Below are 19,020 nucleotides of genomic sequence, written 5' to 3' on the forward strand. Positions count from 1 at the left end.
ATGTGTACATTTAAGTACCAGATCTTGGTGTATGGCCAGAATCCTGACTTGGCTGGTGAAGTGTAAAGGCAAACATATCTGCTCAGCCAAGCCAGCACCACTGGATTTTGATAAGCTGGCTCAGATTGCTTTAGTGCTCCAGAGTGGAATGGGCTGCATGAGTGCTTTGATACTGGCTGTATTGCAGACACCATTCTACCCGCCCTGGATGCACTGGGAATGGAGACAATAAGATAGACAAAGAAACCTAAATTTGGAGCACCATAAACCTGTTATTTTTCCTTCTTATTATGATGGAATGAGTAAGTTTATGCTTTTGGAGGCAAAAAGGATCTGCATATCCCTCCTCCTTCTGGTGACTTTGTACATCAGCGCCTCTGAGAGCAGGAAAACTCAAAATAAGGAAGTGTAAATGTCATCAGCAAGGACCATCTGGGAGACTTTTTTGTACATATAATCAGGCTAACTTTTATTCTCAGTGCCACAGTAATTCCACAGAAAAGGTTCAGATTGCAGTGGCTCATGAGGACCACCATCCTATGGAGGAGGAGCAGGATAAGATACTGCAATAAAAGATACTGGGTGAAATTTTCAAGAATGTCTAGTTGTTTAGGGGAGTACCTTCAGCAGATTTTCAGTGAATCATATTATTTTACACAGCAGATATTCAAATGTCTGTAGGCACTTATAGCTGCCAACTGTAATGCTTAGCAGGATTTTCAAAGGCAAGTCATTTTTACAAATCCAGTTTGTAGCTGTTTGTAGCATTAGATTTCTAACTGTGTCAGGAGAGAGGTATTTTTAGTCTGGAAATGGTGCTCTAAAGCACTCTGAAATTTCATGCTAAACATCCTGTTTTATCAAATTTCTCCTCAAACTTTGATTTTTCCACTGGCAGCACAAGCTGAAACCATTGCTATTACAATTTCTAGCCATTGAAGTAATTGTGATTTCTGAGTTGAAACATAAATGACAATAATGTACAAGAGGAGGAGTCTGATAAAGACCTCGTTTCCTCCTTTAATTGAAATACTTGGCAATCAGAATAATAAAAAAAAAGAAGATTTGAAATGTTAGTGAAGCTTTAATGAAATGATTCCTATCCATTCACTTGCATATCAGTTGTGGTACGTTAGTCCTTTTAGCATGGTCCTATTAATCTCATGCCTCACTTTCATGATAATCACTGTACTGGCATTTCATTACTACCTTTATTTAAAATCCCAATACCCACACTGTTCATGCTTCACAATCTAATATTATTTGGACTGCTTTTCTGCCAGGTGGGGAATTGAAAAACTCATAGAGATCTGTGAAAAAAGAGATGGGAGTAGGCTGAGCTATCTGTTAGCATCAGCCATTGTGTCACTGCCTTCCCTGCCATCACAGGGAAGTCAAGAGTATGGGTGGAAGTTCCCAGCTACAAGGCAACGCCAATCTCAGGTTACTACAGGACCAAGTTCTACCAAAAAATGCAGGTACAGCATGACGAATTGAAAAGAAATATGAAAGCACTAGCCTTGGGTGAATTTTAATGTTATTACTGTACTAATCAAATGGCTTCAAGAAACTAGAAACGGAACATTTGTAATACTTTCTTGGGATTTTTTTAAGGAAAAAAAAAACCAATCATCCCAATAACAAAGCAAAAAAACCAAAACAAAGCAAAACAAAAAAAACCCTAAACTATTTATATGTTTCAATTTTAAGGGCAAAAAATTCTAACCAAACTCCCTCTTTTTCTTTTAAATGTACACAGAAATTCGATGATGTCTGTTCTCTATTACAGAAATGCTTAACTCATGGCAAGCCTCAAAAAAGAAGACTTGAAAAAGCCTGTAAGAAATAAAAGAGACTGCAGTTGCCTGCTGGATATCACATCATATATCTCACCAGAAAGAAAAGCCATCAATTTATCAAAATGTATCTGAAAGGGAGAAGTTGAGTCAGTTCCGCATGGTCAGTCCTTCTGACTCTTTAATGGATACATTTTGAAGCATCACTGCAGAAAACAGGGCAAGAATTACTACTAATTTTGTTTTGTCAGAACTATGTTTTGGTGCTCCCCAATTTCTTTGGGCTCACAGGAAACAAAATTAGTATAAATACATTACCATGTTAACTGTATTCAAAATCCCATGGACAAATGTATCCTTTTACATTCCATCTTCAGAGCAATTAACAAAGATCAAACAATGCTAATAACCCATTATTGTTTCACTTTTGTTTCTCTTCTGTTTTTCAAACATTCACCCTCCCCACTTCATAAATCCTTCTTATTTGTCACATGCCACATTGATATTTTTGCTTTCCCACTGTGTCAGTGAAATAACTGCTACAAACATGTGAACTATTAATTAGCTGGGATCACTTTCAGGAAGTTTGGCTTTCCATGCAAACAACTTCATATTAACCAAATAGTGACTACATATCTGCGTTTTGTTGTTGCCCAGTCCATGGGATCTGATGCTTGGCTGTGTAATTTTTATTATATATACAGTGTATATATACATAAGTGTATATACATACACATATACACACATATATATACATATATAATTATATATGTATACATTCACACACATATAAATATATGTATGCATTGTTTTTTGCAAATGAAATCAGAAAGCAAGCAAAACAAGACTGACCTGACTTACCTGTACTGGGCTCACAGTCAATGAAATCTTCATCATCACTGGAACATTCAGCTGATGAAACGATGTCATCTGTTGTCTGGCATGTGAAGGAAACGAACGAAGGAAAAAGAATAGAGGAAAAAAAAATAAGATACTTGCAAGTCAAGAGGCTGTTACAGAGGCAGCTAAGTATCCTAGGAAAAAAAATGTTTCAAAATTGTAACTTTTAAAATATTTAACTTGTACCAAGCATTCCAGATATGCCTGTGTAAATGTGCCCTCCATGGAGCTGTGGGAGGAACAGTGCTTATCCTGTGCTGCTGAATATTTCAGGTGTGCACAGGTGCGGTGCGCCTGCCGGGCTGTTTAGGTTAACAGGCGGATCACACTGTGCAGTTGAGCACAGTAAGGACAGCGGGCTACGACACCTGCTTGGCTGGCAAACCGTCCTCCGACAGCCAAAGTAGACGTGCCTGGTTGGAACACGCTGGGCTCTTCGATAAATATCAATACCATGTTGGGCCAGCCAGAAGGCACCTACTGAGAGACTTACCATATGAGGCATGCTCAGGCTGAACATGCTTTCTGCAAAAAAACCCGTACAAGATAGACTCAGACAATATACATCACCCAGGCAGCTAGCAGTACTCTTTGCTGTCTTGTAGATGCATCACTCTGAGGCAGAAGCAATTCCTGCTCTGCTAATGCACCTCTTGGGCTGGGAATCCTTTGTATTTACCTGGATAATAAATATCTGTGCAACCCACTCGTTGCACAGTGAAGAACTGCTGCAGGTATCAGGTAGGCCCAACATGCAACCTCACCTGCTTGCTTGCCAAGTCCACAGGGATGTGGCTGTGACTGGGCTAGCAGGCTGGAAAGTGTGATTCTGAAAGGCTTAAACCAAACTGTGACTGTTCACAGCCCTTACAGGTTTCAGTACATTCCTCTGCATTTCCAGCTGGTGATATTTTCTTTCTTTTTTTTTTTTTTTTTTTTTTTTTTTTTTTTTTTTTTTGCTGCTGGTCTAATTAATGAGCAGCATGTACTGCAGCATGTTAGAGAGCAGTGTACTGGCATCTCTTCCCAGCAGCATCTCCTGCCTGTAATTGCTGCAATTAGTTGAATTAGTAATGCAGACCATTAGGGAGAGTCTGTGGCAGCCTCTGGACACAGGTTGTAATGTTCCTGCACACAGTACAAAATTACCGCAGCTCAGCAGCATCGGCTCAAACCATGGCTTCTGCTGAAATTGTCTCCCTTAACAACTTTTCCTTGCAGAGAGCTGCCTATTCTGCTGAGCAGTAAGATCAGTGGGATGACTGCTGAAACAAACCAACTAAAATGTTCCTCACCAGGCAGGAAGCATTGCTGAAATCTCAGCTTCTCAGGAGCAGGGCGGCTCCTTCAGTACACTCTACTTTAGTACTCCAGGTGAATATTCCTGAGAATCTCACATCATGACAAGCCTTCCAAATCCTTATTCCTGAAAAAGACTCTCCAGCTTTAAATAAGGTCTCCTTTACATTCCTGTGTCTGCTATGGCTGTCTCCAACATGCTACATGTTCTCTCTTCTCTTTGCATAAGTGTTCTGAGGTCTCAGCCTTTTCTTTAGCCTCCTGTGGTCCTACCGCTAGCTTCTGTCCCCAGCCAGAAGGTCCTTGCTCTCCCCCTCTCCGTTTGTATTTGAGCTAAAGAAAAACACCAGAACTGAGCAGTCAGTCAGAAAGATCAGATTGAACCTGACATTCCTTCACTCTTGATTTCAGTGGCTTAGAGTAAGCCAAGAAAGAAAAATAGGATCCGTCGGCTGTAAATAAAAATTCTAGAGTATCTGTAAAAAAACAGCCATGAAGTAAGGGAATCCCTATTGTACGTGTTAGTCTCACCCTGGCATTGCCATTTGGCAACGTTTTGTAGGATACAATCTTGCAGTAGTCTCATGCTTAAATACTTCCATTAAACACTTTCATAATTTTGCCTCAATGGGGAGGCAAGATTAAAAGGAATTGGAGGTAACATGTACAAAGCAATTTCCTGCCTCACACGCTAAGGTCATTTTTTTAGCATCTTCTTTCAGTCATAGAAAACAGACAAACACTGTTGAAATCCTGGTGACTTCTCTCTTAAAACAAAATGGCTTCAAAAGTTCGTCTGTTTAGTGAGAGGTCAAGAACGGAGGAAAGCACAAAATATAAATTTACTTTCTACAATTCTTCTGGTCCTGTCACATATATTTTATAAAGCATTATTTATCCCGAAGGACACCAAATCACTTTGTAACTTATACAAACAGTGATCACGTCCTTCAACAGTGAAATGCAGCTGTCCCTAGGTAGAAAGATAATAGTTTTTAATTGCACCACTGTAAAGTATTTTAGCACAATAAGTCAACAAAACTATACTGCAAGAAATTTTTTAAAGTAGGTGAAATGTAGCTAGTGAAACTGGAGCTTTATATTACAGTTGTCTAAAGCACTTGTAAAAGAGTGTTAAGGATAACACTGTGAATAAAGAATAAATTATCCATCACTACTAGAAAACCTTGTTCAGACAGTGCTAAGACCCTGGCAATTGGTTTTGATTTCCAGGTTGAATTTAAAGCATGTGGATTTTGCTCTTAGTTGAAGATCTGACAATTCACATGTAGGGTTTCATAGAAGAATAGTGATGATTTGCTTCAAGTAGGAAATAAACATAAAAATTATAATAATGTGTGGTTGTCGCTTATCAACTGCTATAACTATCCACTTACCCACTTAACTTGCTCATATCTAAGGGCTTTATGCAATATTAACTTGGAATCAGATCCAATTGAATTGACAACATGACTCAGTATTTGTAAAGAATAAGGAGTTCCTTTATAACTCTTTTTTAAACTCTTGCTTATTAGGGGCATCATATGAAACCAGAAAGGTAGCATGCCCAGAAAAAAACAGGTGGTATTTCTTTACAAAATGTTGGGGCTTTTTTTTTGTTGTTTTGTTGTTGTTGTTTTGTTTTGTTTGTTGTGGTTTTTTTCCTTTTTTTTTTTTTTTTTAAACTGGGAAACTCCTTGCAACAGGATACTGGTAGGTAATAAAGGTTTAGATGCATTTTGGAAGTGATCAGCCAAATTAAAGGTAAAAACATCCATCCAGAGCTATTAAATACCCCATACCTAGCTTGGGAAGTCCTCGTGCCGCAGACACTGAAGACCAAAGAAGTATCACTATTTGCATTGTCCTGTTCAGGACTCTATCCCTGAGGTCCCATGCAAGGCCAGGGCCAGCAGCAGGGCACTGGGCGAGGTGAGCCTCTGTGGCCTCCCAGCCACTTTATGCGTGACAGATCGTGAACATTGAGGGATGAAGAACTTTGAAGCCAAGATGAGTTCTGAGCAGGAGCTGAAAAGTCATCTTTGTTATCTTCTTGATCAATTTCCTTTCTAATAAGCAGCTTAAGGACAGCACATGCAACGTATTTATGCTGCATTCCTAGATATGTGTTCTAGATTTCCTTCTATAAAATCCTCATGCGGCTTGTGTTGATTCTGAACGGAGAAGGGCACAGTCAGCCAGACTCAGACAAAATGCAAATGCGTGATGTGCAATACTCGCCAACCCTGCCAAGTCCCACTTGTATCTGCACTTTTTCATGACTGGTTCCACACTTGATTCTATCAATTAATCTCTGTCCTTTTCTCCCCATCTCCACTGCATGCTATTTCCCCTGATATTCCAGTTCTTCTTGCTCTATGATTGCTGTTCATCCCATGTGGCTGATTTTGTGTGTATAAAAATGATGGTTAGAAAAAGAGAAAAACTTCTAGAAGTGGTGTTAGAATTAAGTTGAGGTCATTAACGAGATCTCTAGAAACCACAGAAAAGATAAGTACGCTAATCTGTCTTGCCATTTCCTATCTTGTATTTTTAATCTCAGTACTTTCCATCACAATTCATCACTAACTGATTTTCTAGTTCGATCACATACTGGTTTTCCATGCACCTTCCGCTCAGATACCAACATCTGCATCATACCAGAGGAATAAAGCTATTTCAGCGAGCTGCAAATTCCTGACCACAGAAACATTGTCGAGGAAACCTCCAGAAGACCATAACTTCTTGTTATGGAATCTGTACCTCTCAAAACCCTCCTGGAGCTGAGAATTTTCACTGGATGATTGTTAAACTTGCTGCTTGCACAAGACAGGAGAGGCTAGTGAGCAGTGACCCCAGAAATCTCTCCACCAACGTAATTTCTTCTCATCAGAAACGGCTCACTGTGAGGCAGTAAGCAAAACCAGCTATTCCATTTCTGGTTCCCTTTCCCCATTTTTGAAATGGGGCTGATTATACTTACCCATTACCCCCAGGGGAGGTAAACAGATTAATTCTTTAGAGTCTGCCCAGTGATCTAGGGATGGTAAATACTAAACATTCTTAGGCACAGGCAACATGATAGTAACGAAACTTCTCCGTATGCTATGATGGAAACGATGTTTGTGTTTTCATTGGAAAGAACATGAGAGAGAAAATATTTTGCTATTCCATATATTAGCTAAATTTGATATTAAAAATAATAATTCATACTATACTATTTTAAAATATGTATTTCATTTTTTAAAGGATCCCAGCTTTGAAATTACTTGGCCCTGTATTAAAGGCCATAAAACTAAAGATAGGTATTATAATAACTTTCAATAAAATCTCTCTCTGGCAGGAACCTTTTTTATTCCTTCCTCTGAAAGATTTTTTATGGCATTTATATTATTATTTTTTCTCTCCCTTTCTCTAGTGTTTAATGAAATTGCCTTGGAATAAAACCGGGGTAGGAGAAAGTGCTAAACTCTGAGTCCACCCTGGAGGATTTATGGGCATATTTACCTTCAAATTCTTTCAATTTCACTGAATTGGCTCCCCACTCCTTTCCATCAATTATTAGTTCTGTAATCACCTCCTCCTAATTATTCACTCTAAGGGCCTCTTTAATCTCACCACAGTGATGGTTCTACATCTTTGTTCATTACACTGTACGTACCGGTGTGGGATGTAAAGCGCGAGGAAAGTCGGCATGGTGTGGCAAGACCTGCTCAAGATGACTCCATTCCTGTCCAATCCTTCCAAGCATCCAAAGCCCTAATTTATGCGTCAGATCCACCACCTTTGCTCCTTTGTTCTACACAAAATGGCAGGTGCTGAATCTTCCTTCTCCCAACCGCAAAGTCTTTTTGACACCTTGCTCTTTGGGTGCACCATTATTTGAGAAAGATTAAGCATGCTGGGTAAAATAAGTCCTGTCACAGAACAGCTTTATGAAATTATAAATAACGCACCCAAGAATGATGGAGTTCTCACTTCTAGTGGGAGAGAAAAGACAAGGACCCATAAATTCAAACCCCAGACAAATTCCTCCAGAAGTACATACCTGGCAGTTGCTTCACTCGGTAAAGTAGAATTCAATTTTCCTACTTGCTTGTAGGAAACTTTTCTGCACGCTGTACATATTACTTCTAATTCAACACCATTATTTGAAAAGCAACACTTAATGCTTTGTTGTGAGAGAAGTGTAAATCTCTTCACCACCAAGGAACCACAATTTACAATCCTTCTTGAAATACGACCACCACAAAATGCCAGGCACAAATGTCTTCCCAACACTGGAGAAACACAGTTGTATCAATCTGAGCAGTGCATTTGCCTTTCACACCTAAAATGTACAGAGCCGAAACTCAACAAACTTTTCTTAAATCTGCTCCATACTGCTGTATTTTCTAAATATCTCAAATTTATTATGGAATATGGACAACGTACTGTCTTCTATGCATAACAGCATACAGTATGAATGCTCCCCCAGAATGGCAAAGTGTTAGTGATGCCTGTTCTGTCTTCCAGAAACCAAGATGTTTCTTGACAAAGAACAGGCTCAAGGCATTTGCTGCCTTGCCAAAAGAAGATAGCAGAGGAAGTGTCTGTCTCATTAGGTGTCATTTCTAGCTTGAATACCTCAACCTTTTGTACTTTGATAAGTGGGCTTTTTAAAGAACTTGTATTCTGTTCACACTATTCCAAATTAAATGGGAATCCTTCATCTGTCCTTTCTACACCTTATATTTGTTTCTCACTTTCTATTTAATCTTTATTTGCAAAATACCCTGGAGTTCATTACAGTATAGCAGACCTGAGAGACTCAGCCTGGACAAATTCAAGCTACTACATACAGATAGAAAGAATCTGCATACAAATGGGAAAATATTAGAAATGTTGCGAAAATCATAATGAGGTATTATAAAAGAAGCTGCAATTTGGGACTGTATAAACTTCTAAGGAGAGTCCTGGATCTACTATCTGTTGCTGAAGGATATTAATCCTCTCCAATTCATTAGCACTGGATAGCGCAACATGTATTTTCTTATCACGGCACAGACACAGCCACAAAGATGTGCAAGCCCTTTGCACCCCCACACACTGGTGCTGAGGTTGTGTCTGCTTCTGCAGAGGCAATGCATCAAAGAACATGAAACTGATAATTTTTCTTCATATAGCTCGTTTGAGGTGAATACAAAAACAAGAGGGCCAAATCCTCTGTTGGTTTAAATTGGCATTGATTTCAACCAGGCTACAACAATTTACAGGAAGAGAGCATAGCACATTACATTTAGTTTCGGACAATTCAATGCCAAAAGATTCAGACTAATTGGAGGCAATTCAGAGAAGAGCCACTGAAAAGATGAAAGAACTGGAGAGATGTATGAATGAGACAGGCTTAGCAAAACTAAACATCAGAGCTTGACTTAACAAGGACTAAAGGTATGATAAAAGTCTACAGGTGTCACAAAGGTGTACTAAACATCAGGAAGGAAGATGAACTATTTAGGGTGCTTTGAAAAAGTAGTGGATAAAATTAAGCTGAAAAAAATTTAGGATGACTTTCAGCAAGAAAAATCTCAATAGTGATCTTTATTAACTATGGAGAAGTCTCCCCAAGGAAATACCAGAAACCACCAGTACTGAGATTAAGCAGTTGCCCAAGCCATTCAGGTATGAATACCATTAGTGTATACGCCCTTGTGGGGAAGAACTTGCCCCATCTATCTTCAGTCCAATCTAATTCACTCTAAATCAATTCGATATTTGCATCCTCTCCATCACTATGTAATATAAACACACCATTATGCATTTCTCTCTGTCATTCCAAAGCAGGCGGTAAAGCTATCCAGCACAGCCTTTCAGCTAGTTGTACTTGGAGCAAGAAGCTATCACTGTTGTAGACCTCTTCAGACCATGGGAACAAATCCATCCTTACGTTCCCAGGACCCTTACTGGCCTGGTAGGTAACCAGCAGACATGTGCCCTTCAACAGTAGCCCAGTAAAAGTGCATTTCCTGGCTGCATGTTCCTGGCTGGTCATAAAAGCTGATTTGCTGTCAAATTATATCGTTAAGTAGGGATCATGAGAGAGCTACCCCTTAACAAAATCAGCCATTTGTCCATTACTATTTCAGACAAGAGATTAAGTAACTAGCCAGTTAAGTAAGAGAAAGCAAAAACTAATCCCCCCAATTGTGTGTCAATCCAGAGTCATGGGCAGTCATGTTTAAAAAGAGCCTTGAAAGCTTGAAAACCGAAAGCCTGTCTCAATAGAATCAATAGTTCATTAAGACTGTAAAGCTTGACTCTTTTTGACCAGGTTTGATGCTAAATTTCAGGGACTTTGTTCTGTACCTAAGCTGTGCAAAGACAATGGGGTAAAATCATGTTTCTGCCTTTTATCTCTGTCTGCTGGCTGTGGGAAGGGTGATGATGTTGTGAGGGGTGTGAGCAGAGAGAGAAAGGGAAGGGAGGGCAAAGAGGGGAGAAAGGGAAGTGGGGAGGATTAATCTGTCTGTTGTTCAAGGCACCCTGACAGGGGAAAGGGAAGTATTGAACCACAGCAGCTTAACCCAACTTCAGCCTACCTTCCCAAAAGCAGAAGGAATGTAATGCTACGTGGTGTTCTGCTGATAAGCAAATCCTTCCAAATCCTTTCAATTTATTTCTTGGCCTGAAGAAATTACATACTATTTAGAAGCTAAATAAATAAATAAAATTTAATCTCCGGGAATCTAGATTGGTTGTTTATTGATTACATATGCACACAGAGCCACTTGCTTTTCTGTTTCTTTCCTTTCCCAATAGAACAGTGCTCCTTTCATCTTGATGTGGTAAAGGATCAACTGGCAAGTCTTTTCCAAACTATTCACTGTAACCCTCAAGATCTGCAAGAGTTTTGGACTGGACTGTGAAATATGATTTCTTGGCTTAAACACAAAAGATACAGCTTTGGCATGAGAGGAGACCCTTTTCCCCACCCTTATCAACCTACTGCTCCTTTCCACATGCATTTGCCTGCTTCCAAAGAAGCACCTTGAAGACAAAAGTTGTGTGTCTATACATTGAAGTCATTATTTGAGTAAAGTGCCTCTCAGAGTAATCACACAGGAAAAATTTTCACACTGAGCGTCCTTTTCATCATTTGCTTGTTCCCCTTCCCTATTACAATTTTATTTCTTATTGAAACAAACCTGTCAGTTGAAAGAGAAACCATCAGCCCTCTGATTTAAGCATAACCCTGGTTATGCAGATGGTGGTGATGCTGGTGAAAACTCCAGAAGAAAGGTAGTTAATTACATGTACCACCATTAACTAAATTAACTGAATAGGTTAATCCTAAAAATTAAGCCACTACAGCTGAAACCACAACAACTCCCACCCTGAAATCGGTGAGAGTTGCTGGAAGGACGAAACTGCTGAAATTCAGGCACTGCTCAGGAGACTGACTTTCTGAAAATCACATCAATTTACACAGTGTTTTTTCCCAACGCTTGTCCAAGAGTCTTCAAATGGAAGACATTTATTTTAGGAAATGCTCTGAAAACAGTTTCAGAGTGGTCTCCCATGTATCGTGATCCCCTCTCAGAAGAACTGACAACCAGCCAAATGCACTGGGCAGCGCAGGCTTCAGCCTCCCCATCTCCTCAGCATCTGCTTAAAGCCGGACACAGGAAGCAAAAGCCGAGTAAAAATTTTCAGAGGTATGTAGGAAAAAGCCAGCCTGTTGCCAGAATTTAGCATCCTGCTGGTGTGGACCCTAGTCCTTGATGTGCACAGTCTGATGTATTAATTTAAACTGCCACAGAAATAATTTTATTAATCTGATGTGCTATGAGCTACACTTGCTGAAGAACAAACACATTATCTACTTCACCAGCAGAAGGGCAGGGCAGACCACTGGGGAGCAGTAACTTCTTATATTGCCCCAGTCCAAATTGCCAAGGACATCGAATCAGAGCCCTCATGTTGCTTGATTTTATATTCCTGATATTGTCATAAATTCTCTGTCTGACGTCAGGAAAATTGCCTCCTTTCCTCATGCTTCTGTTCATACTGTTATAAAAAGGGGAAAAAACAACTTCTCTGCTTACTTGGCATACAATCAGAATTTTAGTAAACATTTTACCTTCTCAAAGCAAAGCCTAAGTAAAGAAAAATCCTCTGTATTTAGTAAGGGGAAGCCTATGTTTCAGAAAGTTAGAGACTTAAATGATCTGAGATGAATCAGCTGCCCTTTGAAGACTCAGCCTCTAGTAAGAGTAAATGGGTTTTCTTTGCGTGCTAGCTTGCACTTAATAACTGTGTCAGAAGAATATTTTTCATTTACACTTTGCTCCTTTGCTGGAAATCAATATGTCATTTGCTGGCATTTTCTCCTGGACATCTTTATTTAGCTTGTCTTTTCTTCCTTGGAGGGGAGGGAGTTGTATTTGATTTTGTTCTGTTATTGATTGGATCACTCTGAGCAAGAAATAAATAACTAAGTACAGCACAGTAGCTTTAATGACAATCTCTTAAGCCTCAAAATCTGCACACCATGTTGCACTCCCCTCAACACATGATTTAAAAGAAACAAATCCGTAAAGTAAGGTTACTATGTAGCGAAGAGGCAGTCACATATGCAATTTAACTGGCATTTCTATTTCTGTGTTCATTAATAAAACCACATAAGTCCTGATTCTATTTTTAAAGCAGTACTCCTATTGCCGTCGTACCTAGTGCTGGGATCTCATAATTTCTTACAAATGAGGCTTAATGAGAAATTAGAGATATGGGAGACCTTCTCCCAGCAGACATCTTTCACTGAAGAAAATCTGAGCACGTTCACGTATTTATCACTCATGGCAAGTGACAGTACGGCCTGATAGGCTGCACCCAATCTGCAAAAGCCGAAGCGCCGTGCCAGCCCACAGCATCCCTCCCAGTACCAAATGGGAAACGATCGGTAAGCGAACCCCAGGGGATGCACAGTAATCGCAGTCATTTTCTTAACTTGGGGAGTTCCTTGCCTCCTCCCCCGCATCTCTCTTAATTTCTGCTACTCATTATTATGTAGGCCACAAAAAGTTGGCATATGTAATGGTAAAATTCATAAAGGAGAAAATAACCCTCTTCTATGGTCCAAACCGTAGCACTTAAAATCTAATGTGACAGGGTGTGTTATTCATAAAGTAACAATAAACATAATCACTCTGACTAAATGTGCCTTAAAACAATTTCTGCAATTATTGTAAGTACCTCTGAGTCCAATAAGATAAACATCTATCATTGAATATTTGCATTAATGTACTAGACTACTCCTTCCAGACAAATATTCCTCTTTCTCTCCAAACATTAACACGCACTTAGAAAATGGCATTTAAATACTGCTACTCACAGGATTCACACATTAGCTCACAAGGGGAAGGGGGTTGCCACATACATTTAAATGCAGAATAAATATAATGCAGAATAAACGGATGCAGAATAAACCCTGGCCCACTAGGTACACACCAGCACCTAGAACTGCTCCCTGAATAACATATATACAGAAAAGTTAGCAAAGGAAAATAACCACTAAATATCTATATATAAGCATATACATGGCATACCTGCTAAAAAAAGGCCATAAAGAGTTTTAGTTTATAAACAATAAGAAAGTTCATAAACATAAAGAAGGTCACAAAGGCGGCTTTCGTAGAACACAGATTTCCAGGAACACTGACAGCCTCTTAACCACTAGTCCTTCCTTTCTTAATATAGGATATAAATGATTGTCAGCAGCTAGTACAGAAACATCTGTATACACCACAGAAGGTATATATTACCATTAACTTATTAACATACTAACATATTAATATTATCAGGATCAAATCTAATAAAAATGAAGTTAAACAGTTCTAGACATTATTCCATTCAGGAATACCTCTGCCAAATATCTGATGCTTAAAAATAATGCTTTTCTATCATTAGCCTTTTTTCTTTCTTTTTGATATGTGAATAGACTAACAACCTTACTGGGGGGATAGGGAACTGACTTCACACCACATGTTAGCAAAAAAGTAAATAACAACCCAAATCAGTCCCACCACTGACAGGAATCATGGGGGAAAACTTAGGCAAGTTAGAGACATTCTTCTCTAATCTTAACTTAAACAAGGAAACAGATCTACAAAATACTCCCACTAAACATATACCCATCAGCTTAAAAAACATACTTGGTCCATCAAGTATTGATGAAGCCAAGTAAACTTCATCCTCCTGAGCTGCTGAAGATAACAAATGCCTCCTGGGATCCCATTAAATTTGAACTGAACTTCACTTAAATGCCACATCAAGTGGTCCAAGCTGCAAACGGTTGTTATGCAAGAAAATTCTGCAATTGGGTAGGCAAACTCCCATGCACAACAAACATGGTGAACACTTATCCCCGCTGGGTTTCTCTGCAGCCCCTGCGTAATCAGAACATTTGCTCTCTGTGATGGATAAGAAGGCCATTTTCCTTGCTTATTTATTTAGCTCTCTATTGAGTTTGATTAACTGTAGTAAAGGCAAATCAATCTCTTGTGTTTGTGTAAAATGAAAAAAAGGAACAAAGTTAGCTTTAATGGCCCAATAGATGCTCAGCTGGAATGCACTTACCGAGTGAGAGAGCTAGACAAGGGAATTCAGGCAGCTTTAAACACCACCGGGAACACGCTGAGATCATCTATATTTCCACCTGTTTAAAGGGAAAAAAACAAACCCCACACCCAGTGAAGAGGCTTTCTGTTTCTCTGCAATTCTGTCTATCAAGGCATCAAGTACGACAAGGTTTTTCTCTTGCGTCCTTCAGATTTCTGTGGCCAAAGCTGGGAGATGCTAGGAAACAAGTATCCAAAGGAACATTGTCAGAAGGAGAGGACATGAAGCTCTACATCCACAAGAATACTTCCTCCACTGTCAGTAAACTTGTCTCTAAACTTGGATTTGTTGTAATGTAACATTTTTGACATCAATAACCTCTCGTGAGGATTGTAAGATAGCATGAAATTCATGACCAGTATGAAATGAAGAAGCTTCTGCATAATGAATTTGAGTGAGACACTTATCATTTCAAGGTAGCACTCTGAGAAAGTCTTTCTCTCATATATTCTAATTATATTGTTGACAACAGTGGAAATCACAAAAGAAACTATGCTTGATTTTATGCAATGCCCATTAAAAGCTTTTAGTAATATACAGAAATACTCAGGCCTTCCAGACTACGAACAGCGAAGTATTAGCCCACAGAGAATTTAACCTCAGTCTTAGCAATGCATGGAACAGGACAGCTTGACCAGGACGGAGCCAAAATGTAGCAAGAGGTATTTGTCCCCACATCCAAAGTACTCCAGTCTCTGAATGGACAGATAAAAGTGTGTGCATAGGTTTCTTGCTACATCAGTTTCAGCCTTTTAACAAGAATTAAAAAAGCAGAAAGAATTCGACCATCCTTGTTCTAAGACAAGATTTGATGTTCTCTTGCTATAACAGCTATAGCAACAGCTTTGGGATGATGGTATGTCTCTAGTCTCTCCTGGGAGGAAACAAGTTCACTTTCCCTTAAAATTCCTTTCTCTATGGTATCACTACGGTAGCTTCACTTGTGCTATCCAGAAACAAATAATAGAAGCCACTGACATTAAAAGGTCGTGCCTTCTGCCATTTTTACCACTTAATTTTCAGACTTAGGCCCTACTCACACTAGAGAGCTTACTGGCGTTACAGCTGTGCTGGCATATCCAAGTTGGCAGAGCTCCTGCCTTTAGATCCAGCAATGCTGACAGAAGAAGGGTTTTTGTCGGCACAGTTACACCACCTCTGAGCGTTGCAAGCTAAGCTGACAGAAACTGGCATAGTTATATCCGTATCAGGCTTTTGACAGGCAGCAGCATGTAAAATCAAAGCATGTGCATTTATTTTTGCACTCTGGAACACTGCAGCAACATTGACAGAACTTTGGAGTAGAGCACTGTATTATTCCGAAATGCTTCAGATGGCAAAATACTTTTTAAAGAACCCTGTAATTGTCTCCACAGTTGTTAGTAGGCATATAGCTTCTATAACTAAAGTCAGGAATTTGCAAGAGAAAGATTGCAGTCAATGGGGTGGTTTTGGATTCAGAGATCTCAAGGTCAGAAGGGTCCACTATTCTCACCTAGTCTGATCTCCTGTTTTACACAACTGTGGAATTACACAGAAAAGCCGAGTGCCAGGACACCTCTGCCACTGATTTGCAATGACCCTTGACAGGGCAATTAACCTGTCAGCACACCATGGCTTCATTTTTAAGATAGTGAAGATGCACATGCAGCTCTTGGAAGCAAATATTTATAAGCTGCTGTGAGAATACTTGGAGGAGAGTGCTGTGTCAAGCATCAGAAGGAATATATGGTGATTGTATCCAGTTTTTTATACTTTGTGAGCAGAAAGACTCACATGGTCAAAATGGAACTCCCATATGGACTGTAACAAACTGTTATGCAGGGTTGAGGTAGGAGGGACCTAAGAAATACTCCGCTCTCTTTAATGTTTCTGAAATGAAGTACTGGAAATGACTGCACAGTCCTACAAAGTGGGACTCCTGCGTAAGAAGGAAAGGAACTTCCTGCAAATTCTCCTCATCAGTGGAGAAAACCTGCAGCGCACATCTACAGAAATAAATGGCAGCAGAGCTTAACACCATTCATCACCAAAGGCAAACAACTCTCAGAAAAACAGCCCTGCCACAGTGGAATACCAGTACTCATCCTGTCAGAAAGCAAACCTTGCTTTCAGACAAAGCACAGCTTTTCCAACAGGTGCAGAGAAATGCTCCGTAACCTCTATACCAGGCGGCTTTGAACCTCAGCACCTCATAGGTAGTGGAACAAATTGCCTGGCTGGTCCCAGGATATCCCTTGTACCCAAGTCTCCCACTTACCCACAATGTGCAAATGATCGAAACAAGTGCTACAATCTGACACCATGGAGCTCTCGACAGCTGTCAACTCATTAAGTTCTATTCACTGGCTTCCCACCTCCTTGCCAATGTATTACATAAATTGCTTTTTAGCTGGCGGCCTTTCCCTTTGCCTGAAACCAGTTTGCACCGAGCATGTTTAAGTCCATTGTTTTTTTTTAAAAAGCATTTATTCCCTTCCCTTTGGTGATTTGCCTTGCTTTGCAACAGTTTGAATGGGCTGCAGGATACTGTTTCATTATCAAGCTGCAACTGGAAATGAATATTTTATAGCAGCCAAACAGAGGTTTGGCTGTAAATGACTACATCCTAATTAAACAAAACAAAAGGAAGACAGAAAGAAAAATGAATTTAATTAATGAAATATTGATGCAATTTACAGACAAAGGCCTTCCCATTTAGAAGGGAATTCCTGCAATGTGAATTTTATAAAAGAGTTTTTTTAAACTTTATATCAAAGTAGTTGATTTATCTAGTGATGTTACTCATGTTTCATTTTTGTCTTTTTCAGTCTCTTTAAAATGCCTGAAGGTATGTCTGGTATCTGTCCATACGAAGTCACAGATGCAAGTGCTCCAAATGCAAATATATACTTATAATGACTGTGCATTGAGAACATGTAAAAACAGAGCATAAGCGTAGTCATGCTAGCTCAAACGCCATCTAAGCCTTGATTCCTGCCTCTGGCATTAGCCAGTTATTTATGTTTGTTCACAGAGAAAGGATAAACACGAGAGAAACATGCAGAAGTACTTTTCTCTCACATATGCTAATTGGCGTGGCAAGCATGAGTTAGGAAGTGGTTATACCTGCATCTTTATGCTGCATAGATTTTGTATTTCAAAGTTCTTAATGGGCTTTGCCACCACAAACTGGCATATTAGCTTTTAAAATCTTTTTTTTTTTTCCTACAATATCATATGGCAGCGAGTTCCACATTTTGTGTAAAAGTACTTCCTCCCATTTGATCTCAGCCTGCTGCTGCTTTTTTTCACTCCTCAATCTTTGTTGCATGAGAAACTGTGAGCAGTCATTCTCTAGTCACAATTTCTCTGCACCATTTTGGTGTTAGAGACCTCTGTTATCACCGTTTGGTGACCAACGTTTCAGCCTGAAGAATGCCAGCCTATTGAACCTCTCCACATGTGGAAACCATTGCATATCCTTGATCATCCCTGCTAATCTCTTCTGCAGCTTTTTTCGTTGTCATAGATAGGTTTTTGAGCGCTGATGGCCAAAACTGAGTGCAGCGCAGAAGGCAAAGCACACGGAGATTTACACAGTGGCACAATGATATTTTCAGTTTCTTTTTTTTCCTAATAATTTCTAAATTTGTTTTGCCTTCTTGAATGTGAATACATGTCCAAAAGTAACCAAATCTGACCATTTGTCAGCTTAGAAACTCATTTTCAATGTTCAGTGTGGTTAAGTACATACATAAACCAGTGCCCAATAGTGCATTTCTTCTATTATGGCCTCAGTTTCTGACATTTTTGAATTAAAGGCCCTATAACAGGAGGAATTTGTTGATCCTTGATATGCTTCAGAATGCCAGAATGCATTGAATTGTATATGGCAGTGGGATCTACAGAGAAGCGATAAAGCATTTAGGAAGATACTGGATTTCTCAGTCATTCTAAGTCCAATGAGCTGACATCTTTCCGACGTTGCAGAAGGCACCTGAGCAAGCCCAAGGGATGCCTGTCAGGTTCACACTGTCAGGCGGCAGAAGCAATGCGCTGAAATGTGGCATCATTCAAAACAGACTGGAGCAATCCTATTAATGCACACAAGATCAGTAACAGAGAGGAGACTCAATATTTAAATTAGAAATGTGGAATGTGTACCTATACATTCCAGAAGTGGGCCTAAACTGTAGAATCTGCTCCAACCTGTTTCCTTATCTCTTTTTGCTGGTAAATGTTCTTTATACCATGTATGTTGCAAAGTGAATCAGGCTTAAACATAATGTCAAAATGCTGCCTGAATCAAATTAGAAGATGAGAATAGCCCTGAACTTTATAGAAAACCACAGCTGTACTTTAAAGCCCAACAGACAGTTGAAAAGGG

At 39.5% G+C, this 19,020-nt stretch overlaps 1 protein-coding gene across 3 annotated transcripts in view; it reads right to left on the bottom strand.

Annotated features, from left to right (window-relative positions):
• Window positions 1–19,020, bottom strand: part of NRXN3 (neurexin 3) — a 391,483-nt gene that overhangs the window by 39,859 nt on the left and 332,604 nt on the right. For 2 of the 3 annotated variants that reach the window (XM_075151408.1, XM_075151409.1), the window contains one exon: window positions 2,658–2,733. In XM_075151408.1, the coding sequence (XP_075007509.1) occupies window positions 2,658–2,733 (76 nt within the window). Of the gene's footprint in view, window positions 1–2,648; window positions 2,734–19,020 lie in introns of all 3 variants that reach the window. The other variant, XM_075151410.1, reaches the window with a different exon arrangement.

This window comes from Calonectris borealis, chromosome 5, assembly GCF_964195595.1.
Source record: "Calonectris borealis chromosome 5, bCalBor7.hap1.2, whole genome shotgun sequence".
Classification (NCBI taxonomy): domain Eukaryota; kingdom Metazoa; phylum Chordata; class Aves; order Procellariiformes; family Procellariidae; genus Calonectris; species Calonectris borealis.